Source organism: Drosophila miranda, chromosome XR, assembly GCF_003369915.1.
Source record: "Drosophila miranda strain MSH22 chromosome XR, D.miranda_PacBio2.1, whole genome shotgun sequence".
Lineage (NCBI taxonomy): Eukaryota > Metazoa > Arthropoda > Insecta > Diptera > Drosophilidae > Drosophila > Drosophila miranda.
In genome coordinates this window covers 18544911-18571476 of record NC_046674.1, presented here as the reverse complement: position 1 = coordinate 18571476, position 26566 = coordinate 18544911, and the positions used below count along the sequence as shown (strand labels likewise).

Below are 26566 nucleotides of genomic sequence, written 5' to 3'. Positions count from 1 at the left end.
ATTTAAGGACAGACACTCGAGTGAATTTCGTTGTCTACTTTCTGGGATGCCGCTAAATTTGAAGCGAGGCTGCCGAAAGAAATTCCATTAGTGTCACTCTGCCACCACACACTCACACTATGTTGTACCCAATGTCTAGTATATGTGCTCTTTTGTCATCCACTTCATCCACCTTTCTGTCTGTGCCACTCTGCCACCACTGCCACTGCCACTGCCACAACAACATGAACAACAACAACATGAACGATGCAGCCACTCGCAAAGTGGTTTGGTATTCACGCCACTCAATGAGTATGCAATTTAGTTCCAAAAAACCAAATAAACTTCAATTAAATATCGAAATATATTTGCTAATCCCCCCTCCCCCATCTCTTTAACTCTTTGTAATGTTTAATCCCCCTTTAACCTGTAACCTGTAACCCCTACTCTCTGCACTCTGGACTCTCTCCGTCTCTCTGTTTTTGGCACTCAAATTGATTTGTTGATTATTCGAATATTTGCCACAACTCTTTCTCTCTATTTGCCATTTCCATTTCCATCTGCATGCAAACATTCAATTAGTATTCAATTATGTGCAAAAATATAAATTAAATTAGTTTTACCAACGAATATATGTACATAGTCTCCAAAGGAGAGAGAGTGTGGCCCCAGGAGAGGGTATATGCGAAGAGAGATGTGCGGCGCGCCATGTAGTGCCCTCGAGGGGCAGCCTTGCGGCTGCCTGCCTGCCTGTGTCATGTTTTTTATGACATGCCGAAAAGTGTTTGAGTGCCCATTAAGTCGCAGGACACACGACACACACATTCACTGATCCACAGAGAAAAAGCCATGTACAGTCATTGACAAACGTACTCGCACAGGCAGTCAATCAGCATGCGGTTTAGGGCCTGACTCTCTCTCGCCCTCTTTCTGGTGTCCCTCTCCTCTCTGCATGTCATCAAAGCTCATAATTAGCTCCATTCCCACTCTGCCTCCTCCACTCTCACGATCCACTCCACTGTCCATACTCCACTCCCCCGTAGTCGTAATCCATCAGTCAGTCAATCAGCCAGTCAGTCAGTCACACAATATGTTTTCAGGATATATTCCACTTGTCCACTTTTCAAAGCTACTGCTGTTACACGATGTGTTTTTGATCCAAAATCATCAGAAACAAATCTCAGAAACGTAAAGTCTGCCGAATTGTGAAGCGAATAAGCTATAAAAAGCCATTCACATGGGGAAACGAGAGCCATTCTCATGTATACGAAAACCAACAAAGCTTTGTGTAGTTTTTCAGAAGTTTATTTAGAAAAACACCTCATCTGTGAAAATGTAAAGAAAATTACATCTTCAAACGCTTTAAGAGCAGCCATTTCCATTGGGAAAATAATGCCATTCTCATGTATACAAAAAAAAAAAAAAAACTTTCAGTAGCTTCCGTAAATGTCGCCGAAGGAAAATGTGACTGTATTACGACAGAATATTATATGCTCCAAAGTTTTTGTGTAAGCAATAAAGTGTGAATGGCAAAATGCAATGACCATGAAGCACCGACGCGTCGGTTGAAAACGCATCGTGTAACATCTGTCAAATGTCCTTCATTTTGTTCTGGTTTCCATTTTCGTTTCGTTTGCTGCAATAATTTACTGCACACATAGTTATAAAAAAAACACCCAAAAATCCAAAAAAAAAAACCAACAAAAAGAAAAAAAGGAAAACCCCAAACTAATTGGCGTAACGGTCATTCTACCAACAAAATTAACAAAAAACTAACTAAAGAGGGAAACAAACTACCAAAACAGTAAACCCCAGAAAAAGTACATAGTGTTTGTTGCTATCTTTGTTGCATCTTTGTTGTTGCCTCTTCACCCACTCACATGATAGGGAGGGAGGGACAGACACCCTCTGCCCTCCCCCTCCTCGTCCGCCTCCGCCTCCGTCTCCACCATTTGTTTTGTTTCCCATTGAACAACATTTTGCTTTTCTGCATATATCTCTCTATAATAATTTATAGAATTTATAGAAATTGAGGAATATCCAGCCGTGAAAAAACAAATTGAGAAATTTCAGACACAAAAAGAATCAACATCAAAATATGAATTATGCAAATCATAAAATATTGAGAGACCCTGGAAAATCAATGAAAATCAACGCAACCGCAAATAAAATTGATATTTAATTCAGAAAATATGATGCCAGCAGAACAGAATGCTACGAGAAGCTGCAGCAAATGTGTTAGCGTTTGGTGAATGTCCTATATGCCAATTGGTTTATCCTACGTATCCGTATCCGTATCCGTATCCGTATTTCCACTATCCCTAACAGATCTGATTCGATCTGTATCCCCCTTCCCAACTGCTCTGAACCGATCCGATCTTTATAATCGAATTATGCTTTCAATTCATTTTATGTATGTGTATTTCCTTCAAATGTATTGTGTGTGCACTGAAATCTGAAAATAATATGACCTCGAACTGATGTTTCCATAAGCAGAATCCTGTAACCTGTGACCTGTATTTGATGTTTCAACGTTGAAAACGAACGTCTCAATGATGATGTCGATGGAAACCATATTCGTACTCGTTGCAGAGGGGGGTTTCCCTTGCGGAAGGTGGTTTTACCCCTCCCAATGCTAATGGGATTGAAATCATCTGCCAACAAAAATAATCCGTAGAGGGCAAGCCCTGGCTTTGTCTTAGGATTTCCACTCCTGTGACAAATTGAACCGAAAACCGAAAACCGAACAGATACATTCATATGTGGCATGTGGAATCCATTTTCGACGCAAGGGCGACGCACGTACGCACGAGATTTTAATGAATGAAGGGGGGGGGAAGACAGAGGTGAAGACAGGGGGAAGGAAACGTAAAAGCGGAGAAAATTGGCAGAAAATTTATTAAATGCTCACGTATACAAATCCATTATACAAAACTGAAAATTCCTGCAGCTGACAGAAGACAAAACGGACGAAAGGAGAGACAACCGCAAGTACAGTTGTGTTGTGCTGTGTGTTGCCAATACACATGTTGCAGGCAGACAGCAGATAGGATAGCAATTGTTTTCATTGAGAGAGAACAATAACTTGCAACAACAGGATGCCAACAGTGGCAGCCGCCTGCCGTTCGTCCTCCGTTCTGGTTTCCAGGGCGTGCTGCTGCTGCTGCCTCTCGACTATGGTCGGGGGTTTCGGTTTCTGGTTTCTGGTTTCTGGTTTCGGTTTTCGGTTCCGTTCCGTAACGTAACGTTCGCTGATGTATGCATAAAATAATCCTTTTATGCTCGGCAAAACAATGTCCGTGCAAATGCAAAACAATAACAATACTAACGACAGCAGCAACAGCAGCAACAGCAGCAGCAGCAGCAGATCCCCCGCTGCCTCAGTGCCTCATCCGCATTAACATAATGCGGAGCAGCAGCAGCTCGAGAGGCACGGCATGGACTCCAGAGTACCCGGCCCACGTGTCGTATGCGCATTGTGTGCAGCAACGCTGCCCTTTCGCTACCACGCCACCATAGAGTGTGTCGTCCTGGTGACTATAATTTAGAGATTTAGCGGAGGGTTATATGATTTCCATCAAATGTTCGTGAAGCAGAAAACGGATGTATCTAATGCCACATCGAAATCGAAAGTATTCTCGTTCGTAGTCAGGATTTACACATGTTGTGCAAAATGAAGGCCTCCGTTCCAGTCATTCGAAACGAATGAGACGACGAAAAACCTTCCACTGGAACTAGGGGTATAACTTCTGTAATAGTCAGTGTTTAAGGGTAGGGTATCAACAGTTTCGACCCTCAAATGATGGCTTTTTGCTATTGTTGGCATTTGATTTAGATGCCGGTTCGTTCGTACGCTTGTGTTTTGTTTGTTGCATGTTCGCCTGTTTGTTTGTTGTACGAACAGCATTCTCTCGAACGCACAAAAAGCAGCACGAATATGGATATTTCTGGGATCCAAAAACTAATGCAAACAGCGCGCCAGCGATTTGTTTTCTCTGATGAAAATGTAAATCTAATGCATTCGATGGGACCAACACGGGTGAAGAGGAAAGGGCATGCTGATACTGAAGCATAAACAGGATTAGAACTAGAACAAAAAAGCCACCAAACAAAAGGCGGACTGTACGGGTATCTTTAATAAATGATGGTTGCCTCTCGGATGTGGCAGCGACTTAAAGGGATGGGATAGCTCTGCAACGAGTACGACTACGACCACCACTACGACTACCACTGCGACTATAATACCATCAATTTTTCATTCTTTCTGGATTCTACTTTCTACTTTCGACTTTCCCATTACTCTTGAGCCTTGGACCTTAACGAAATATGCCAACAATTTAGTTTAAGTTACTTTTTTATGTACTTAGTGGCCCGTCGACGTCGACTGCCTTCTGGGCCTGGGCCTGGGCCTGGGCGTGTTCCTGGGCCCTGTCCTGGCTTTTGTTTTCGTATTTGTTGGAGAAACAACCAACTGCTTCTGCATCCTTTCGTGCTACTCCTCTTTCGACTGCTTCTGCCTCCTTTCCTGCTCATCCTTCGTGCTCTTAACTTTTTTTTTTTGTTGTTTCTATAGAAATCCCATCGTTTGCTCTTGGACTTTTGCCACCAGAAACAGAACCACAGCACAGAAGAACCCCAAGAAAGAGCTGCCTGCTGTTGTATCTGGTGTGCGTTTTTCCGCAGCTTTCTCTTTTCCCTGTTTTCGACTGCCTGACCCGTGCCTCCTTCCTGCCTCCACCTTCCATCTTCCACCTTCCTACGTTTTTCCTACTCTTTTCTGTTGCTGCGTTTTCCTTGGCTCTTAATATTAATGTTGCTCCCCATTCCATGCCGCATTCCGAATTCCCCACTCCCCATTCCTCAATAATTGCATAGTTCAGTAAATTTTAATGCAAGCGGTCATAAATAATTTCGTTTTCTGTGTGTGTTTTTGCGAAATAAATTACGTATACGTACACGCTAAATAGCTCTATATACGATACAAGTACCATATATATGCATACATATATTTATATGTATATGTATATATGTACTATATAGTAGGATTTCGGCCGAAATGAAAGCCATGTAGCGTATCGTACGACTAAAGTGCATTTTCTGCTTGATATTTTCTTAATCTTTGACTGCGACTCCGCCTCCGCCTGCGACTCTCTGCAACTGGACAACCGCAAAAAAAAACAAAAAAAAAACAACCTACTTGCAACCTCTTGCGTGACCTCTTGCCCTGGAACTGGAACTGAAACTGAAACTGAAACTGTGGCATGCTACCGTGACTGTGCAATTGAATTATATGTACATTGTACAGTTTGCAAAAGCAAGTTAGCGTGATGAGCATGAATCTATCAGCGAAACTCGATGAGCTGCAGCGAGGCGATCGACACCTGGAGACGACAGTCGCCTTGTGCGAAATTCGCACTCAGCTCCAAGAGCTGACCAAATCCGTGGAGTCCTGCCAGAGTGAAGTCTCAGAGGTGAGTATCCTTCGCTCCGCTCCATTGATTGATCGAATATATGCTGTACCGTCTGTCGAACAGGTCAAACGTGATATGGTGGCCATCAAACATGAACTGGACACCGTGCAGCAGGTGAAGGAGGAGATCGAGGAGCTGCGCGAATATGTCGACAGACTGGAGGAGCACACGCACCGACGGAAGCTAAGACTTTTAGAACAAGTTTGTAGCTTAAATTATTTGCCATGTTGTGTAATTAAATACTTGAATTTCATTTCTCTATCTCATGTACTACAAACCGAACTACACCACCAAAGAGCCAAAGTACCAAAACCACCAACCACCAACCACCAACCACACACACACAGCCACTTGTCCACTAAAACCATCCACCCACTAAGCCCACTAAAAACTCAACCATCCCGTCATCCCTGCCACAGAACCACCTTGCCACCTTGCCACCCATCCACCCATACGTCCAGCCATCCACATACCACACGCTCCACACACACACACACACGTCCACTGACAGCAGAAGCTGCTACCTGAAAAATGGGATATATACTATTCCCGATTTTGGGCACCAGCTTCTGCACATCCCACAGACACACACATACAGACGGCTTTGTCATCAACGTACTTTATGTAGGAATCTTTTGTACACCAGTTCCATTAGCAGGAGACGTCCTACAGCCGATATAGCATCGATATATTTTTCAGAACAGATTGCTACTCGCGAGATATGGCCTTTCTTTTATGAGGAATTTGATCAGCGAGTCAATGAATCGCTAGCGCAATTTAACAAATCTATCCTTTCAATGAATCATTTACATAATTCGAGGAATGTATCCTCCCGCTTATGGGAAATTTGTACATTTAACTTTTTAACAGATCTCCTTCTAGTGGAACAATGGTATTTTTAATTATAATTTTAAGTTTTTATTAAGTTTATAAGCGAAAAGCTAAGGAAATAAAACGAAAATATTATTTGGATATGATTTTCCTTTATCTTTTGAATAAATTTTCCTTTGAAACATCCCACCAGACAGACACTCTCCATTCATCAGAGTTTTATGTATGATTTCGATTATGCCTTAGTTTCGATTAGAATAATTGGCGATATGCTTAGAGAATCAATCGATCGATGGATTATGGATTATGGATATTGAATATTTGGTTTTACTGTACCGCACACTCGTTTGTTTGCAAAGCGTTTGATGGACCCGCACAGAACCCCCCAAGAACCGAATCCTTAAATGTCCTTCCGTTGTCCTCCCCTTCGGGCAGATGTTGTACAAGACTAATGGATGCATTTTCTTCTTTCGGCACACATTTTCCAGGGTCTCACCTTCTTCCTCACGTACTCGATCTTCTCGGCGGTTCTGGGGATGCTGCAGTTCGGCTATAATACCGGAGTGATCAATGCCCCGGAGAAGAATATCGAGAATTTCATGAAGGATGTGTACAAGGACCGCTACGGCGAGGACATTAGCGAGGAGTTCATCCAGCAGCTCTACTCGGTGGCGGTGTCCATCTTTGCCATTGGCGGCATGCTCGGCGGTTTCAGTGGCGGCTGGATGGCCAATCGATTTGGCAGGTAAGTTCCAGGGATGACAACACTCCCCAATGACCATCCAGTCCACAGATGATATATATGATTTCGATATCTCTTTGGATCCACAGAAAAGGCGGCCTACTATTGAATAATGTACTTGGAATATCGGGTGCTTGTTTGATGGGTTTTACCAAAGTTAGTCATTCCTATGAAATGTTATTCCTTGGCCGATTTATAATTGGCGTTAATTGTGGTACGTATTCTGATCTCCGATTGAATAGATGCTCTAAATTCAAATCTACTTTCTGCCATATTCCCCCATATTCAGGCCTCAATACATCTCTAGTGCCGATGTACATCTCGGAGATAGCGCCACTGAATCTACGCGGTGGCTTAGGTACTGTTAATCAATTGGCTGTGACTGTAGGTTTACTATTATCCCAGGTCCTGGGGATCGAGCAGATCCTCGGCACCAACGAGGGCTGGCCCATACTCCTCGGCCTGGCCATATGTCCAGCAATATTGCAACTAATTTTACTGCCCGTCTGCCCAGAGTCGCCACGATATTTGCTGATTACCAAACAATGGGAGGAGGAGGCACGAAAAGGTACCCCGCATTTAAAATATATACTTTTAGTATCTGTATCTATAGCAAATTGATTCCCTCTTGTAGCCCTTCGACGGCTCCGCGCCTCTGGCTCTGTCGAAGAGGACATTGAGGAGATGCGCGCCGAGGAGCGTGCCCAGCAGGCCGAGAGCCATATCTCCACCATGGAGCTCATCTGTTCGCCCACCCTGCGTCCCCCATTGATCATTGGCATTGTAATGCAGCTGAGTCAGCAATTCAGTGGCATCAACGCCGTCTTCTACTACTCCACATCGCTGTTCATGAGCTCGGGTTTGACGGAGGAGAGCGCCAAGTTTGCTACGATAGGCATAGGCGCCATAATGGCAAGAATTAACGATCATTTCATATACCATTAAATGTGTCTAACATTGGCGCTTCTCTCCCATAGGTTGTAATGACACTGGTCTCCATTCCATTGATGGATCGCACGGGTCGTAGGACTCTGCACTTGTACGGCCTCGGGGGCATGTTCATCTTCTCCATTTTCATAACGATTTCGTTCTTGATCAAGGCAAGTATAGGAGTGGCCAGGTTGTGCTATAGCATACAATATTATATATTAGTATTATATTATACATATATATTCCCCGGAATGTGGAATGCGAATGTGGAATGCCTGCAGTTTGTTCCCTTTTTTTTGTGTCTCGCATTTGCATATGATTTTAAAGGAGATGCTGTTGAAACTACTCTATCCCTATATACATATGTATATCCCTTAGATAAATATGTATATTCGTTCTGGCCACATCTGCATATCGTCCAAGCGAATGCGTGTGTTTTTATAAATATTTGAATATTGATATGAATATTTTATGCATGAAGTTGTGTTTAAACAAACCCCAGTGCCAGTAGCCGTAGCCCCCTAAAAAGAGCTAAGCAGCAAACAAACAAACAAACAAAAAACCAAAAACACTCACACACACAGAAACACGAGTACACTCACATTCACACCGAGTACACTCCTCATACGCAGATGCACACTCAACACATAAATACCCTCAAAGAGAAAGAGAAAGAGAACGAGATAGAGAAGAGAAGAGGGGACACATGGCATGACAGTTGTCCCGCGCGTACATTTCTCTATAAATTATTGATGTGAGATATATTTTGAATTTATAACACGATGAATTTATAGCCTCTGCTGCTAGAGCTCCCCCTCTCCCTCAGCCATTAAATTTGTACCTGTATTTTATACCTACTTTATATATGTAAATATATATACCTATTTAGTCGTAATTTATAGGCCTACCCATGGTATCGCTTTTGGGGGTTATTAATTATCGTTTTTTCATCGGATTGCAATCTGTTTTCCCGCTTGATATTGCATGATTAGCCATGGGCCTCTCCAGCAATTTTTAAATTTTTATGCACATAATTTAGTGCAATATATTAGCGTAATTTTAAGCCGTAACATTTTCTATAATACTCTTTGCACCTTGCTTGCCTTTAGAATGCATTTATGAGTTGTGTTTTGAAATTTTGCGTTTGCCTAGTCTTAAGTTGTTGCACGAGTGAGAGCTGGTCCTGAGACCCCCTCAAAGCAGAGTCAGAGCCGGCATTCGCTGTCATCTTCCACAAAGACTGGAAGAGCGACGACTGCCGGTGAAAGGGCTCCCCCATGGATTCAGCTCCCCGCGTGCAACCCGTCCCCGCCCCCTTTTTAAAAGCTATTCTCGACTTGGCAGGCTTTCGCCCACCCACACAGAACACAGAACAACAACCAAGCCAAACCAAACACTCACTCGAAATCGAAATCATTTGACGAATCTGTTTTCATTTGAATTCTGTTTTATTTATTGCTTTTACTTTTCGCTATGATCAGGCCAAACAATTCTATTAGAAGCAATCCAAACCACACAGTTTCAAAGGCAACAATCGCAATAATCGAACACAACTCTGCAAAAACGTTTTTCGGACACGGCACCCTGTTTCCATTACTGCCACTAGCCAACACTAACACTGAGACACAACACTGTTGCAGCAGTGTTGGTAACTGTACAAAAGATAGAGCCAGAAGCAGAAGAGCACTCGCGCTGAAAAGCAATCGCTTTTAAATCAAAACACAAACGAAACACTACTCTCAATGTCGACTTAGACTACGATTAAAGCTTACTTTAACTTTAACTTTAACTTTTAATTGACTTTAATTTAATTTAAGTTTAATTTAATTTTGATTACTTTGTAAGATATAGAATCACGCTCTTACTAATAATATCCCAAGCAGCAGCACAGAAAAAGACTCGAGCGACAGTTGCGGTGAACGGTAGAAACTCTTTGAGAACCAAGAACAGAACCGAAAAGCTAAGAAAATATACTATTCTTAAACAATAGCTATAATCTAATCTCAACTCAACTCAACTCTCATGCATAAAAGAAAAGTCAGCGATAGCGATCTTAGGGTTACGATATATAGTTTTATTCTTTGTTTGATGAGATTTCATCACCCTCCTTGATTTGATTTTGGTTTGAACAGACAGTTCGTTGAACGCTAAGCGAGTAACGAGTAATGAGAGAACAAACAGTTCGTTAAACGTGAAACGAGTGGAAGGAACGAGTTTCAAGTAACGAATAACTGTTTTTTCTCTTTGTTAAACGCAAGACGAGTTAAAAGTAACGAGTAACGAAGGAAAAACGCGAAAAGAGAAAGCCTACAAATCATCGAGAATGCGATTACTATGCCATTTTGTATAGGAGTTTTTTGGTTACGTACAGGAAATGATCGACTGGATGTCCTACCTCTCGGTTGTGGCCACCCTCGGATTTGTGGTCTTCTTTGCCGTTGGCCCCGGATCCATACCATGGATGATCACCGCAGAGCTCTTCTCCCAGGGACCACGACCCAGTGCCATGGCCATTGCAGTGCTAGTGAATTGGATGGCCAATTTCGTGGTTGGCATTGGTTTCCCCAGCATGAAGGTGAGTGGGATAGGGTTTGGGCTTATCCATGACATATATGAATAACGATTATCCTTTCTGATTCCCTGCCCACTTCAGACTGCTTTGGAGAACTATACGTTCTTGCCGTTCAGCGTTTTCTTGGCCATCTTCTGGATATTCACGTACAAAAAGGTGCCCGAGACCAAGAACAAGACGTTCGAGGAGATACTGGCCCTCTTCCGACACAACAATGGCAGGTATGTTCTTCCGATTTCATTCTCAAAACTCACGAATCTGCACACCAATCATGGCAATTGTTCGACGAAGTTCCTGAAAACTCTAAAAGCAATCTTCCCCCCCCCAAACCCTCCCCCCCAACCATAACAAAAAAAAACCCCGAAGAAGAAGAAAACCCCAAAAACTGAACTAACTCTGACTTTTTCTTAACATTTACTTGGAAGTTTATTATGCGGTTTGCATACCCCTTGTTTATGATACCCCTTGAATCGAATGATGGAAAACATATGCACTTCGACTCGGGGGGTTCCCTTGATTTCTTTTCCTTTGAAAATTTGTTCTCTTTTGTGTTTTGATTTATGCACAATCTCCTTTCGAAAAAAATAACTCTCTCTCTCTGACTTGAAATACATTCCATTGTAATGCCCCGATAAAAAAAAAACCAAAACCAAAAGGACTTTTCGAGATAGTAGACTGTACGGGTAAGTCCACCGATGCATGAAGTCACACCGAAAGCTACCTATCCCCCAAAAGCCCCCCAAAAGAAAGCCCCTCCACTCGTAGAAGGGCTGGGCTCTAAATCTCAAAGAATCCGAATCTGATGCGTTTCCGCTCTTCTTCTAAACTTTAAAACGTAGCTATCGTATTTGCTGTACTTTATTTAGCAACATTTATGTACATTAACCAAAACCAAAAAGAAACAAAAGAAACAAAAACCAAAAGAAAAAGAAAAACCCAATTGAAATATGAAAAGTGCGCTCAAACGTTTTCTATACAATTTTTCGGCATGTCGCTTAAAAAACTTTGCCTGTACTTCTCGTTACTTTGTTACGTACCACCCCTTAAAAAATACAATACATTAAAAACAAAAAAAAAAAACAAAAAAACCAAGTGGCTGCCGTTTAAAGCAAATCTAAATAAAAAACCAAATCCATAGCAAATACTATATCCAAATAAATACCCAACAAATATCTTTAATATGAACTTTAAACTATTCTACTCTCTAACTTCTAACTCTCTCTATTGCATAAAATCAATCTACTCGTATAAAAAACTATATATTTATAAGAGCCGCCGCATCCTTCATCATGACTCCTTCGAATCATGACTCATGACAATCAGCGCCCCCCCGCCCTCTCATCTCCGCTCATCAACGATTAAAATTGGTTTAGTTAACCGGCAAATGTCACATGCCCACATGCCCATATGCCCACATGCCCACATGCCACACATGCCACACAACACCCCATCAAACCAACCAACCAATCCACACACACGCACACTGATTATGTCTTTGATTATGTCTACGTCCCCTCCACACACCGCGTTTTTAGTGAGGATAGTGTCAACGAGAACAATGGCTCCACGGCCACGGCGGAAATTGACATATCGCTGAGGGATGTTCAACAATCGCCGCCTTCCTCCGGCAAGGGGGAGGCCTCCAAGAGACCCAAAGCGCAGTGATCCACTTTCGTTATGCTCCTCATTCCCCTCTGTCCACTGGAATGGAAGATCCAATATCCAAGATCCAAAGGGACCCCTGCCCCCTCCCTTCGTTCTCAAGGAATGGAAGATCTTTTATGGGAGAATGTTGGATTGTGTCTTGTGTCTAGCAAATATTCCGATTTTAGTATTAATTCTAGCCTAAATACAATTTTGTTTCACGTTTTTTTTTTTTTTTTGATTATAAATAAACTTTATTTTCTTAGCATTTTTCAGTTGATTTGTTTGTTTGATTTTAATTAAAAATTTTGTTTTACAGCCGCGCCTAATAACTTCCAAGCAGCAGGCATCCAAGAGCTCTTCCAGCTATCTGTAAAGAAAAACACACCCAATGGACCCTTAAAATCCCAGATAAAGAAAGAAAGCTTTTAACGAACCTCTCGCTTGGTCTTTCTCTCCGTGTCTGTGACTCTCTCTCTCTCTCTCTGACTCTCTCTCACACACACTGTCTTGAGTACCCCCCTGCCAACCCGGAAAATTGCTCTCATTAGTTTTTGCAAAATTACAATTTTACAATACGTTTACACTTAAAACATAATCGTAGAGTGTGCGAATTTCAGGAGTATGCTAAACTGCACAAATAGCTTGGAGCCACAATCAATGAATTCTGGCATCGAGCATGCCGCCTTGATGGTATCCGAGGAGAAGACCCAACATGACTCACGTAAGAATCCAAAACAAAAATCCAACAACCACCACACACACACACACACACACACAGCCCACGTTCCACCCTAGAATCCACCCACCCGAAACCACCAAAAAAATCCACTACACAAGTTTTCACCTTTTGTTTGAGTTTGAATTTGAATTTCTGTTTCTATTTCAATTTGAGTTTGTGTTTTAATATCCCCATTTGTGCTCTTTGCTCCTCATTATTTGTTGTGCAAATTGCTCGAAAACAACATCCACAAATATTTGCATATCCATGTTGCAAGACAAATACACACAGATACAGATACAGATACACACGCACACACCTACCTCTAGATAAACAGAAACAGAAACAGGACTCTTGCCCCCAAGAAAAAAACACCTACATATAAAATAGACTTGTAAACTGTTCAAAAACACACACAATCACAGCCCCACACGAAAACGCAAACGAAACAGAAATCTAAATGTAAATTTAAATTCATTTTAGTGACACTTTTCCCCTAAACGAAAGGATATACATTGCACACACACATACACACACAAATACTCCAAAGAGCAATTATACAACATTTAAGTTCTGTTTCTGTTTAAACATAATCTAAATAAATAAACATCCAATCATTCCACTCATTTTTATAATACTCCTACCTACATACTCGTATCTGTGGTGTAAAACTCTATTTATGATTATCGTTTGCCTATAGAGTATTATAGAGTATTTTTCTTAATGAATTTTCATTTGGAATGAAAAATATACTCGTCGTACACTCTTCTTTCGTTGTTTAGCTGCTTGTTCGTGTAGAAAATTGTGATCTTTATATTTATAATCTTGTATTTATTATAATCTCTCTACTCTACAATTGAGAAATCGATGTGATACTCGCGTATTATCTGGTAGTTAAATTAACTCTCAAATTGTTTATTTATGAATTCTGTCACTGAAAATCGAATCAAACTTTGAACCATTGGAAACCAAATCAATCAATCAATCAATTTATCAATCATCAATCTACTACTGGGACCAAAAACACACTTGCCACACAACCAAATGTAATGTATGCTACCAACCGCAACAACAACAACAACAACAACAACAACAAACAACAAACAACAACAACAACAACAAATCTGGCGACTATGAATCTGATCTGAATCTTGCATGAAATACCAAAACATAAAACGAAACGAAATCTTCTATAACTACTCGTATTATATGTAATAATCAAAGTCTTTGGTACGACCTCGTTCTCATTGACGGTTGAAGGCATGGGTCCCTATCCCTTAAGCGACAGCACCAATCTCCTGGGTCCCACATCGACTCCCCACAGCTACGGGGCGGCCTCGAGCGGAGGAGGAGTAGGAGTAGGAGTGGGAGGAGGCCTCGGCGGTGCTGGCGGAGGAGGCTCCTCCACGTGCTACACGAACTATGGCACGAATATACAAACGCCAGTGGCAGCAAGAAAGTGCTACCACAACGAGTCCGACTACGTGGGCGACGACAGTTTCCGCCGGCACTCGGCGCACGGAAGAATGTCATGTAGGTTGCAAAAGGCACACAAAGCTACCAAAGAGCACCCAACTACTCGTAAAACACCCAATCACGAAAGCATTTACATGAAAATGCCCAGCGCGTGCTGCTTGGAAGACCCGCCGCGGCGGCGCCAGTCAATGCACTCAATGCACCCAAAAGTCGAATCTAGAACTATAACTAACTATACAAAATATATCTAGAGCTACTTAATGCTGAAGCTAAGGCTACAACGAGCTATACTCGTAGACAGTTTCGAATCTGCTTAAACATCTTGTTTTCATTTCGTTCTTTTTATAGTACGCAAGTGAAGAGAATATCTACTCGTAGACTTGGGATCAAGCGAACCAACCGATTGGCTAAGTAAAAACTCCAGGGCCCCAGGGCCCCAGAGCCCCAGAGCCCCCCACGCACAACTCTTTCCAAAAATCTACACTCACCCAAAACAAAACTCGTACACCACTCGCCACTCACCCACAAAACCAACAAACTCTCGCGTACACCACTCGCCTCACAGATTCACAGATCAAAAAAAAAAAGGATTAGTGCCAATAATGCGTAAAAAATATCATACATAATACACACACACACTACTTATAAGAAAGTCGACTTCGTCAAAGAACTAAGGCGACAAATTAAATTGAAATTCATTCAAAATATAAGACATCCTTGAACGATTCATGGGCATACTTTTTGTTGGCAGAAATACGACCCGTTGCTAAATCTCATTAACAAAGTGAAATTTATGTTAAGAATATCCTTAGAAACAGTTCATTATCAAATCTCACAAAATTCATTCGGAATTTCTCTTTCCACTTAATTTTGGTGAAAATGAAACTCGGAACACGACTGGGATTCTGTTTATGGTCGCAAAAAAGTATGCTATACAAATAAAAACTATAAAGGAAGCAAATGAAAATCATTACAGTCAATCAAACAAATCAATCCATCGTTGAATCAGACCATTAATCAATCAATCAGTCAATCAATCAATCGAAGCCCGTAGAACCACCTATCAACGTCATCAACGAAAGTCCATACGGATGCTTTTCATTTATTTTCGAATAGAATTTGCATGATACTAGTGGAAGCGTTTATTTTCCATTGATTGCATGCGTATTATTGGCATGTCCTTTTTGCATGCACTGTTTTATAATGAGTGATTGAAACCACAGCTAAAGAAAAAAAAACAACGCCCAGAAAAAAAGAGAAATTAATAAAGTACTCGAACGACACAAAACGAAACGATTAAACCACATTTGGCGGCTATATTAATCGCTTTTTGTATTCTCGATTTTTTGGTTCTTTATTTCTCACGTTTTCGTTGTTGCCGCCGCTTTGTCGTCCTGCTCCTGCTCCTGCAACTGCAACCGCAACCGCAACTGCGCTTCCCTGCAGCTGCATCAGAGCGATTTTTAGACGGCGGCCGAAGTACACACCAGGGCCGGAGCGGTGTCTCTGCGCCCCATCACCTTCGTCAGCAAGCACCTGTCTGCCCGAACAGCGGGCCTTGACTGAGGAACGCCTCACCTCCTGAAACTGCCAGTGCTCGGTCCGTGAGTCGCGCTGAGGAGATGCCGATGCCGATGTCCATGCAACAGCAGCAACAGCAGCAGCAGCAGCAATCGCATCACCAGTCACGATATGCCACACACGAATACGTACATTGTAGCTATGAGAAGGATGTTGTATGTGATCAAGCAGCCCCCTCGCAGCAGCCCCAACAGATGCCACAGCAACAGCAACAGCAGCAGCAGCCTCCACCGCACAGCCACAGCCACAAGCACGAGCCGAATCAGGAGACGGTCTCCATTCTATCACACTGCCACCAAATGCAACAGCAGCAGCAACCAGTGCAACCGCTGCAACCACTGCAGAACCAGCCACGCAAGCCACACAGCCATAGTCCGCATCATAGTCGCCACACCTCACCGCACAGCCATCACTCACATCATCATCATTATCGTAGACGTCGTCGCCAGGGCAGCGGGAGTCTGCCGGGAGCCCACACCACTTCCACCCATCATTCGGGGCACCACTCGGCGGCAGGCACCACCACGCGCCACGGCGCTGTCTGCGCCGCCAGTCGTCGCCATCGCTCAGTCACGGATGTGTCCACCAATTCCTGCCAGGATCCCAGTTGCGCGGATCGTGAGGTCCAGGAGATAATGGTGCGCAAGTCCTGCTGCACTTCCTCCTCGCGCACAGAGCTGGCCCAGTTCTTCGCCGAGGATCTGTACGGCTCCTCGTCGCGACGCCCCAGCAGCTGCTGCACCAGCTCCGACTACTGTTACCAGACGGACTCGACGAGTCTCTACGGCTCCAGGTCCTCGCTTAGCCGCAACAATTCCATCAAGTCGGCGTCCGCAGCCATGCGGAAGCAGCAGCGACTGCAGCACCGCCAGCCGAGCTACACATCCATCTCCTTGAGGGGATTGAATGCCAGTCGCCCGAATAGCCAACTGGGATCACTGACCTCCATCTTCGACAGGGCCAAGCAGATGGCGGGGGAGCTTAAGGCAGGAGAGGACGCGGCAGGCTCTACTCTAGAGAGACAGAGCTCCAAGGGAGCTTTGAGCAACGATCTCCCCGAATACGCCTGCTCGCCTTCGCCCATCCGCTGGAGCTTCCTGGCCGACGGCAAGTCGCCGACGGATTTCGAGGGCGCTGTAGGAGGGGAAGAGGAGGAAAAGCTAGATGCCTGGCAGGTGCCAGAGCCAGAGCCCGGGAAAAAGCCCTGCAGGAAGATCACCAGCGCAGAGACTGCCTGCTGGAAGAGTGGCTCTGTGTACGATGAGGGTCCCAGTACTTCGGCGGCGGCTGCAGCCCGGAAGCGTCGCGGCAGCAACTACCATTGCGAATTCGAGGAAGAGTCCACGACGGTGCTCTTCCATCAGGATCCCGGGGAGTCGTTCAACAACTGTTGCAACAACTACATTCAGTGCAACAGCTACTTGGACCAGGACCTGCAGATCACCAGCGAGGATATCCATCAGTATTTGTCCAAGGGCGATCCCACGGCCGCAGATGTCCTCAACAATTCGAAGAACTATCCCTTCCAGCCGAGCAATGCGCTGGAGTTTCAGTACAAGAACAACTTCCAGCAGGGCGGCGGCAACAACAACAATACGAACACCACGAACACAGCCTCCAGCGATGCGGGGGAGTGCTTCCAGAGCTACAGGGCCAGCTCCAAGGAGACGAACCTCAACCAAACGGCGACGACGGTGACGACGACGCCGACTGGAACTAGACCTGGGACTGGGACTTCGACGGAGCCCATGTCTCCGACCAACATCAATCTGTCGACCAGCTCGAACAACATCAATATCGTGTTTAGCAGCAGCCTCGAGCGGAATGCCAACGAAGTGAAGTTCATCAACAATCGGAGTGGAGGCGGCACCTCAGACGAGAGTGGGATGGTGGGATGCGAGGGCCATCATGCGGGGTATCTGCCGTACACCTTCCCCAGCTATGATTACACGAACATGTCGGGAAACTCGCACTTCGAGAAGTCCCTGGGGATCGATGAGCTGCCCAAAGAGTTCAACGGAGTGGACGCCTCTACTACCAGCGAGCACTCATCGTCGCTGCCATCGCCATCGCCACAGCCGCTGTACCACCAACACCAGCAGCAGCAGTTCCATCACTTTGAATCCTTCGATGCTCCCTCCGAGCACAATCTCCTGTCGCAGCCCATGTCCCCGGGTTCGCCGCTTTCCGGGTCCGTGAATCCCGCTGGCGACGACGACTTTGTTCAAATGCATCACTATCACGCCTCCACAGCTTCCACCTCCACCTCGCATTCGCATGCCCATCACCACTCGCAAACGCAAACGCAATCGCACCCGCAATCGCAATCGCACCACAGTCACGCTCATGCTCACACCCATGCCCATGGCCATGGCCACCATATGCTGCAGCATCAGCCACAGGCAGCACATGCCACGCGCTACGAGGACCCACTCGCCGGGTCTGGGGTCTTGAAGAGAGTGCGCAAGCGTGCACGCAATTTCCTGCGGAAGAAGTAAAAGAGTGTTCCCCCGTCTCGTGCATCCCAATCCCATAGATTCGCCGTACTTTGGCCGAAAGTACCTGGTGGTCTCAAAGCAACAGAAACCCCAACAACAGCACCTGGGACGGCGGACGCAGAGCCTGGACGAGGACTGAGATGATAGTGGGACAGTGGCTGTCCATCAGCATCGCCATTGCCATCAGCATCATCATCGCGATAAGCAATAACTGAGTAATGACCAGAGAATGTCGGAACACCTATGGAAATCTTTTAAATTTAATTACAATTTGTACACTGCCAAAAACAAGAAATGAAAAAACGAAAGAAAGTTAAGGTTAATTTTGTGCTAAGCCAAAAAAAAACTCTGTTGAAAGCGTCACTCATCACTCATCACACACCATGCACTCCGCAAAAAGATAGCCGAGTCACGAATCAGATACACAAATCACAGATACACACACACACACACACACACTCATCACGAATCACAGCTACAAGAGAGAGGCGAGGAGAAAGAAAACAGCAAGCAGAACAACGACTATTTTAATAAATAACGATGATGATGATGATAATGATAATGATAATGAAATACTTAAGCACAGTACGCGTACTGTACACTCCCGGAACATTTGTATATTCAAACCTAATTATTAAGCGACAGTTTTGAAATTTGCGTATTTAAATTGACTAAAGATACAGATATAAAACTAGAGATACATATTATACATATACATCATATAGACACATAAGATTATGAGGCCTGGAAATAACAATGCACCTACTACTCCACAGAGTACAGTACTCGCAGATAGAGAAGACACGGAGCGGAGTAGGAAACCCAATCTAAAATGAAAATGCTAGTTAAAGATACATAGTTCTAAGGGATGCACCGATTGCATCGAAAGCAGCGCCACAAGATTTAGAGTTTCAGCAACCGCAACTGCAACTGCAACACGCAACGTGCAACTTAATAATAATATTAACAATTACAAATGAATAACCAAAGAAGCAACCGCAGCAAACGGCGAACAGCAAACAGCAAACTGTAGTTTTTGGCACACAAATTACCGCAGTTAACGGAGAAGCAGAAGAGAAGAGTTTTTAAGATCGAATTATAAGTAAAAACAATAACAATAACAATATATTGCATAAAAAGAGTGGAGGAGGGTGATTTTTGTTATCATTTTTTTGATATGCGCAATTTTTATGATTGATCGATCGATGACTTTCTTCAGGGACTGCTTGCGATTTTTGTAACAAAGCAATAAGCCGTTTTTTGCTCAAATACCAAATACGATTCTGTTTTTTCCCCAGAGAAAACCAACCCCCAAATATTGTTCTCTTGGCAGCTACTTTTGACAAGGGGGCTCTATGGATCCAAGGAGTGGGTTCTTCGACCCCCAAAGAGAAGGTTCTCCCACTCTAAAGAGAAGGTTCCACTACCCCAAAGGTAGAGGAGGTAGAGGGATTCTCCCAACTTCCCGTATTATCGTTTTCTGTGTGCATTATCCCACATTATCCCCAAAACAACTGTCTTCCAATTAAGTACTCGATATATTCGATGGTCCTCTAATCTCCTCAGTTTCGCTTTAAAAAAAAAACAAGATCAAAACTTAAAGAAAACTCGAACACAGATTGATTTCCCAATATATATATATATTGATAGATATATATATATATATGTTTGTATGTATAGCCGTTGAATCGGAAGTACCTTGCGAAACACGAGATGAAAACTGTATATATAGTAACTGCTGTTGATTAATTAATAACCTTTAATTTATGAGTAAATTATAACTAAACGAAAAAAAATAATTTGTAGTCGAACAAAGAACGGGAATCATCACGAAACGAGACGGGACGAGACAGGACATAGTGGGGCGAAAATAATAATAAATATAAATGCACTGCCAAAAACAAAGGTTTTACGTAATTGAACAACAAAGTAGGTCGACAGAAACAGATAATAAACGATAGATAGAACACAGTGGGGGAGAGCTGCGTTCAAGTTCAGTGAAAACCAAAACCCAAACCAAAACCAACACCAAAAACAAAAGATGAAAAACGATTAACTGCTGTAAATATAAGAATGAATACATATAGAGAAATCATAGACATTTTTTAATGGCACATAATTAACGAATGAGCGCATGCAATTTGCAATTTTTTTACATTATTTTAAATGAACTAAGCAAACAAAAAAAAAAAGCAAAACCAACAATAATGAGTTAAAATTACGAACGAAACGAAACCAAATGAAAATGCCAAGCGGCTGCAATTTTGTAACAAAATCAAATGAAAAAAAAACAGACAAAATGTTAACATTGCATAAAGTTTAAACGAAAAAAACATAATAATATACAACAGAGAAGAACAAGAGAGCAAGAACAACACGAACAGAAGACACGAATACGAAATACGAGAATATGAGAACACGATGCCGGAATCGGAATCGGAAAGGACTACTAAAGGAGCAGCGCAGGGCAAATCGGAGGAGAGGTCCTTTCTAATCTTCAGAGTGTATATAACAGAGCAGTAGAATACTCATAACAGCCTACAGCCCAGCAAAAAAAGCAAAAAACAAACAAAAACACGGAGCGATTAATGCAAGTTAATGAAATTATCTAATACGAGGTACTAACGAGAGGAGGAGAGGAGTAACGTAAAGTAAAGTAAAGTAAAGTAAAGCAAAGAATAACTAAGCCGAGGCATACCATTTTTAATGTTCACGTAGCGAGACACAAATTTACCAAGAAAATACCTAAAATACGAGTACTTTGGAGGGACAGAAGATAGTGTTACGAATGGAAACAGATATTGGATGCGATAATTATACACAGAAACTGCAGAAAGCATTAGAGACAGAGCGAGAGAGAAAGGGAGAGAGAGAGCTCTATAGACAGATGATATGATGCGCCGTTTGAGGTATATATATAGCAGAATTAAACACAATTAGCGCAAGACGATTCAGAGTCGAGTGCACTGACATTTATCCCCTAGAATAATATTTTTTTTTACCTATTTGATTTGTTGTAGCATTTGTCATAGCCACATACTATAGTTGTGTATATAACTAAATAAAATTGTGCATAAAGAACGGTTATCTTAAGTATATAAATACACGTACACATACATACATACATACACACAAAGATGAATATTAGACAAAGAGACAGATACTGAGACACGGGTACAGATACAGACAAATGACACAGACACAGATACAGATACAGATACAAATACAGATACTGATACTGAACACACAATGGAGACACTAATTCAATGGCAAGAAGTGCAGCGCAGCAGATAGATAATGCGAAAATAATAATTATATTATTAAAAATATACAACAATAAAACTTGGACCTAGGTATATGATTCTGAATTTAAATAATTTTTAGTAAAGCAGAACAAACCAAAAACAAAACCAAAACCAAATACAAAAACAATACAGAAGAAACTCTAAACACTTGAATGAAAATTAAAATGAAACACTTATTAAAAAATACAAAAAATAATACAAAAATTGATGAATTAAGTAACGGTAATAATTGCTCAATTTAGCAGAGAGTATAAATAAAGAATTATACGTTAAGTAATAATTTCAAAATGCAAACACCCTTTTGATTTTTGGCTAGCTGGCAGGCCAGCTGGCTGGCTGCCTAGCTGGGGGTGCGTGTGGTCCGATAGTAATCGATAGTCATCGATAGGTGCGCATCCAATGCGCATGTCCTCGACCTGGACTCGTGTCAGTTCCATTGACAGCTTCTGCAGCTTCAAGTGTATATACCTGGGGATAGACCTCACGACAATTAGGACCTGCTGTAGTGGCAAATGTATCCATAATGAAAACCGAAATTCAATAAAATGTTGTCCGCCCTGCGTCGGAAACTTCGGTTTGGAATGCAGCGAACAGTTCTCATTGCGGTCCTGCTGGCGGTGGGCCTATTCAGCTATGCCTTCCTCAACCTAAAATTCTGCTTCAAGCTCATGTCGCACAGGAGTCTCAATCTCATGGTGAGCCCTAAGAAATTGCACACTAAATACATACATATGTACGAGTATATCCTTTCATACATTTACCCGTCTCTGTCGAAACAGTGTCAGAAGTTTGAGCAGCAGGAGTACAGTGGCTCGCTATGCGAAGAGCTATGCGGGGCACAGTCCACATTCGACAACTTCCAGTGTCCGCTGAATGACATGAAGACCATTCTGTTTACGGCCGAAAAGAATGGTGATATGTATGCGGTGAAGGTAGGTCGCGTATCTGGCAATATCGGGGCGTTGTCATGCCTACCAATTCCGTTCATAACTCCGTTTTTGCAGCTGGCCAGGCACAACGATGACGAGTTGAGCTGGAAGAACACCAAGGGGGAGTCGATTTACCCAAAGATTGAGGAGTTCCATGAGATTGTCAAGCTACACATTATACTCGCTTACAATGTCACCCTCGACGATAACATGGTGGGGCTCTGAGCAAGGTCCAAGGGTTGGTCCATGGCTAACTTTTTTATGTACATATTTTCAGATACGCGCCTTGGTCAACCAGGAGATTGCCGATGACAACTCCCAGCAGATGGTCAGCTTCTGGCGATTGTTCAAGGATAACAACTACATGATGGGGAAGCTTTTCGACGAGGAGTCTGTATTCCCAGCAGTACTCGGGTCTTGCGGGCCCTACTATGCCACCGAAGGACTGGAGATAGTGCAATCGAATCCCAGCATTATGCAGTACTTGTGAGTACATTAGAAACCCTTTTGTCCTCCCTCTCAGCTATTCAATGTATTTTTTCAGAGCCTCTAATCGGCAGCAGCGTCTGAAGCACGCTCTCAACATTATGGAGTACATCTTCCGCATGGACGAGATGAAGCCAGAGCCCTTGAAAATGTGCAAGATGCAGGTGAATCGATTTGGCACCACGCCCGAGCGTCGCCTCAAGTACCAGAGCGCCGAGCACGTGTACGTCGAGAGTCAGCTGGACAAACGCCTGTCCCGCGGGGTGAAGTGCCAAAGCGACAAGGACTGCCACTTCCACTCCTGTCGCGGAATGTGCAACGAGGAGCGACATGCTTGCACCCACATCCAGCAGAACAACAACTTCCAGATTTTTTGTGAACACATACTCCTGGGCGGCGGAACCTTTCAGCCTGGACTCTTGAGTGGTGTGCGGCTCACGCGACCCATGCAGAAGGTGGTGAAAATGTGCGTGCAGCCGCCCAAGGAGCACCAGGTGCCAGGCCGCCACCAGGCTCCAAATATGCAGCTCGCCGTGCGGCTCTACAATGATCTGAAGCAGCTGTACCAAGCGGCGGCGGCGGCTGCAGGAAACGAGGCTGGCGAGGACGGACCCGGACCGCGTCAGATTGAGGATCAACGCGGCGACTAACTGGAATAGTAGAAAGTAGATTAATTGCGGAGCAGCTTTAGACGACAGCTTGCTCAAAACTGATAGCATTTTTTACAAGTAGTTTTAATTAACATAATTAATGACTAAAAAGCTAACTAAACCAGATATCAGATGACTTAAGAATACTTAAACTAATCATTGCATACTTTCGGGATGGGCTGGCTCCCAAGCTAAGGTAATCCTTGATGTCAATCAGGTTTCAAACAATCTGAGATACAGCCTTCCGAAGATTTGGATTTTCTCATCATTAAAATACTGGTTTTTTCTGTAAGCTATATCTCTGCTATACAGCAGCCGACCCGGGCGTGGCATGCTTTTCCGTGATCGGGAGAGTCCTGCCAATCGACTGCCATCGGAAAAATGGACATCAATTTTTTCACGATTTTCGCAAAAAATCATGATGGTTAATCATTAAATTTTCAAAAAATCGGCCTGATTTTCGAAGTCGACATTTTGATGCCGTTCGACAGTCTGGATCCTCGCGATCCTGGGACAGTTGGTCCTGCACCGATCTGGCCCTATTTGTCTGAGATATAGCCTTCCGAAGATTTGGATTTGCATATCTTTGAAATACTGGTTTTTTCTGTAAGCTATATCTCTGCTATACAGCAGCCGATCCGGGCGTGGCATGCTCTCCGTGATCGGGAGAGTCCTGCCAATCGACTGCCATCGGAAAAAAGGACATCAATTTTTTCACGATTTTCGCAAAATCATGATGGTTGTTACATCATTAAATTTTCAAAAAATCGGCCTGATTTTCGAAGTCGACACTTTGATGCCGTTCGACAGTCTGGATCCTCGCGATCCTGGGACAGTTGGTCCTGCACCGATCTGGCCCTATTTGTCTGAGATATAGCCTTCCGAAGATTTGGATTTGCATATCTTTGAAATACTGGTTTTTTCTGTAAGCTATATCTCTGCTATACAGCAGCCGATCCGTGCGTGGCATGCCTCTCCGTGATCGGGAGAGTCCTGCCAATCGACTGCCATCGGAAAAAAGGACATCAATTTTTTCACGATTTTCGCAAAAAATCATGATGGTTAATCATTAAATTTTCAAAAAATCGGCCTGATTTTCGAAGTCGACATTTTGATGCAGTTCGACAGTCTGGATCCTCGCGATCCTGGGACAGTTGGTCCTGCACCGATCTGGCCCTATTTGTCTGAGATATAGCCTTCCGAAGATTTGGATTTGCATATCTTTGAAATACTGGTTTTTTCTGTAAGCTATATCTCTGCTATACAGCAGCCGATCCGGGCGTGGCATGCTTTTCCGTGATCGGGAGAGTCCTGCCAATCGACTGCCATCGGAAAAAAGGACATCAATTTTTTCACGATTTTCGCAAAAAATCATGATGGTTAATCATTAAATTTTCAAAAAAATCGGCCTGATTTTCGAAGTCGAGATTTTGATGCAGTTCGACAGTCTGGATCCTCGCGATCCTGGGACAGTTGGTCCTGCACCGATCTGGCCCTATTTGTCTGAGATATAGCCTTCCGAAGATTTGATGTTCACTATCATTTGAAATACTGGTTTTTTCTGTAAGCTATATCTCTGCTATACAGCAGCCGATCCGTGCGTGGCATGCCTCTCCGTGATCGGGAGAGTCCTGCCAATCGACTGCCATCGGAAAAAAGGACATCAATTTTTTCACGATTTTCGCAAAAAATCATGATGGTTACATCATTAAATTTTCAAAAAATCGGCCTGATTTTCGAAGTCGACATTTTGATGCAGTTCGACAGTCTGGATCTCGCGATCCTGGGACAGTTGGTCCTGCACCGATCTGGCCCTATTTGTCTGCGATATAGCCTTCTGAAGATTTTGATGTTCACATCTTTGATATACTGTTTTTTTCTGAAAGCTATATCTCTGCTATACGGTAGCCGATCTGGGCGTGGCATGTCTCACCGTGATCGGGAGAGTCCTGCCAATCGACTGCCATCGGAAAAAAGGACATCAATTTTTATCAAGATTTTCGCAAAAAGATCATGATGGTTACATCATTAAATTTTCAAACAATCGGCTTCATTTCGTAGTCGAGATTTTGATGCGTTCGACAGCTGGATCCTCGCGATCCTGGGAAAGTTAGGTCCTTCACCGATCTGGCCCTATTTGCCTGCGATATAGCCTTCTGAAGATTTTTATGTTCACATCATTTGAAATACTGGTTTTTTCTGTAAGCTATATCTCTGCAATATGGCAGCCGATCCGGGCGTGGCATGCTTTTCCGTGATCGGGAGAGTCCTGCCAATCGACTGCCATCGGAAAAAAGGACATCATTTCATCAAGATTTTCGGAAAAAAGTCATGATGGTAACATCATTAAATTTTCAAAAAATCGGCCTGATTTTCGAAGTCGAGACTTTGATGCCGTTCGACAGTCTGGATCCTCGCGATCCTGGGAAAGTAGGTCCTTCACCGATCTGGCCCTATTTGCCTGCGATATAGCCTTCTGAAGATTTTTATTTCATATCATTGAAATACTGGTTTTTTCTGTAAGCTATATCTCAGCTATACGGTAGCCGATCTGGGCGTGGCATGCTCTCCGTGATCGGGAGAGTCCTGCCAATCGACTGCCATCGGAAAAAAGGACATCATTTTCCATCAAGATTTTCGCAAAAAATCATGATGGTTACATCATTAAATTTTCAAAAAATCGGCCTCATTTTCCGTAGTCGAGATTTTGATGCCGTTCGACAGGCTGGATCCTCGCGATCCTGGGAAGTT

At 43.4% G+C, this 26566-nt stretch overlaps 3 protein-coding genes across 3 annotated transcripts in view; all 3 read left to right on the top strand.

Annotated features, from left to right (window-relative positions):
- LOC108152190 (glucose transporter type 1) overlaps positions 1-20736 on the top strand; it is an 82090-nt gene extending 61354 nt beyond the window's left edge. The window contains 11 exon segments of the mRNA XM_017281336.2: positions 5285-5450; positions 5514-5651; positions 6770-7026; positions 7113-7237; positions 7313-7591; positions 7658-7935; positions 8001-8123; positions 10325-10528; positions 10607-10746; positions 12790-12893; positions 15813-20736. Coding sequence (XP_017136825.1) covers positions 5285-5450; positions 5514-5651; positions 6770-7026; positions 7113-7237; positions 7313-7591; positions 7658-7935; positions 8001-8123; positions 10325-10528; positions 10607-10746; positions 12790-12893; positions 15813-18445 — 4447 coding nt within the window. The 3' untranslated portion in view covers positions 18446-20736.
- LOC117186167 (glucose transporter type 1-like) lies at positions 13003-14985 on the top strand. Its single transcript, XM_033386403.1, has one exon. The coding sequence runs from the start codon at positions 14153-14155 to the stop codon at positions 14615-14617; it is 465 nt and encodes a 154-aa protein (XP_033242294.1). The 5' UTR covers positions 13003-14152; the 3' UTR covers positions 14618-14985.
- Positions 20737-21630: 894 nt separating the features above from the next.
- On the top strand, positions 21631-23966 carry LOC108153535 (divergent protein kinase domain 1C). The gene is made up of 5 exons (XM_017283600.2): positions 21631-22445; positions 22530-22682; positions 22755-22892; positions 22957-23165; positions 23224-23966. The coding sequence occupies exons 1-5, from the start codon at positions 22296-22298 to the stop codon at positions 23813-23815; spliced, it is 1242 nt and encodes a 413-aa protein (XP_017139089.1). The 5' UTR covers positions 21631-22295; the 3' UTR covers positions 23816-23966.
- The last annotated feature ends 2600 nt before the right edge of the window (positions 23967-26566 follow it).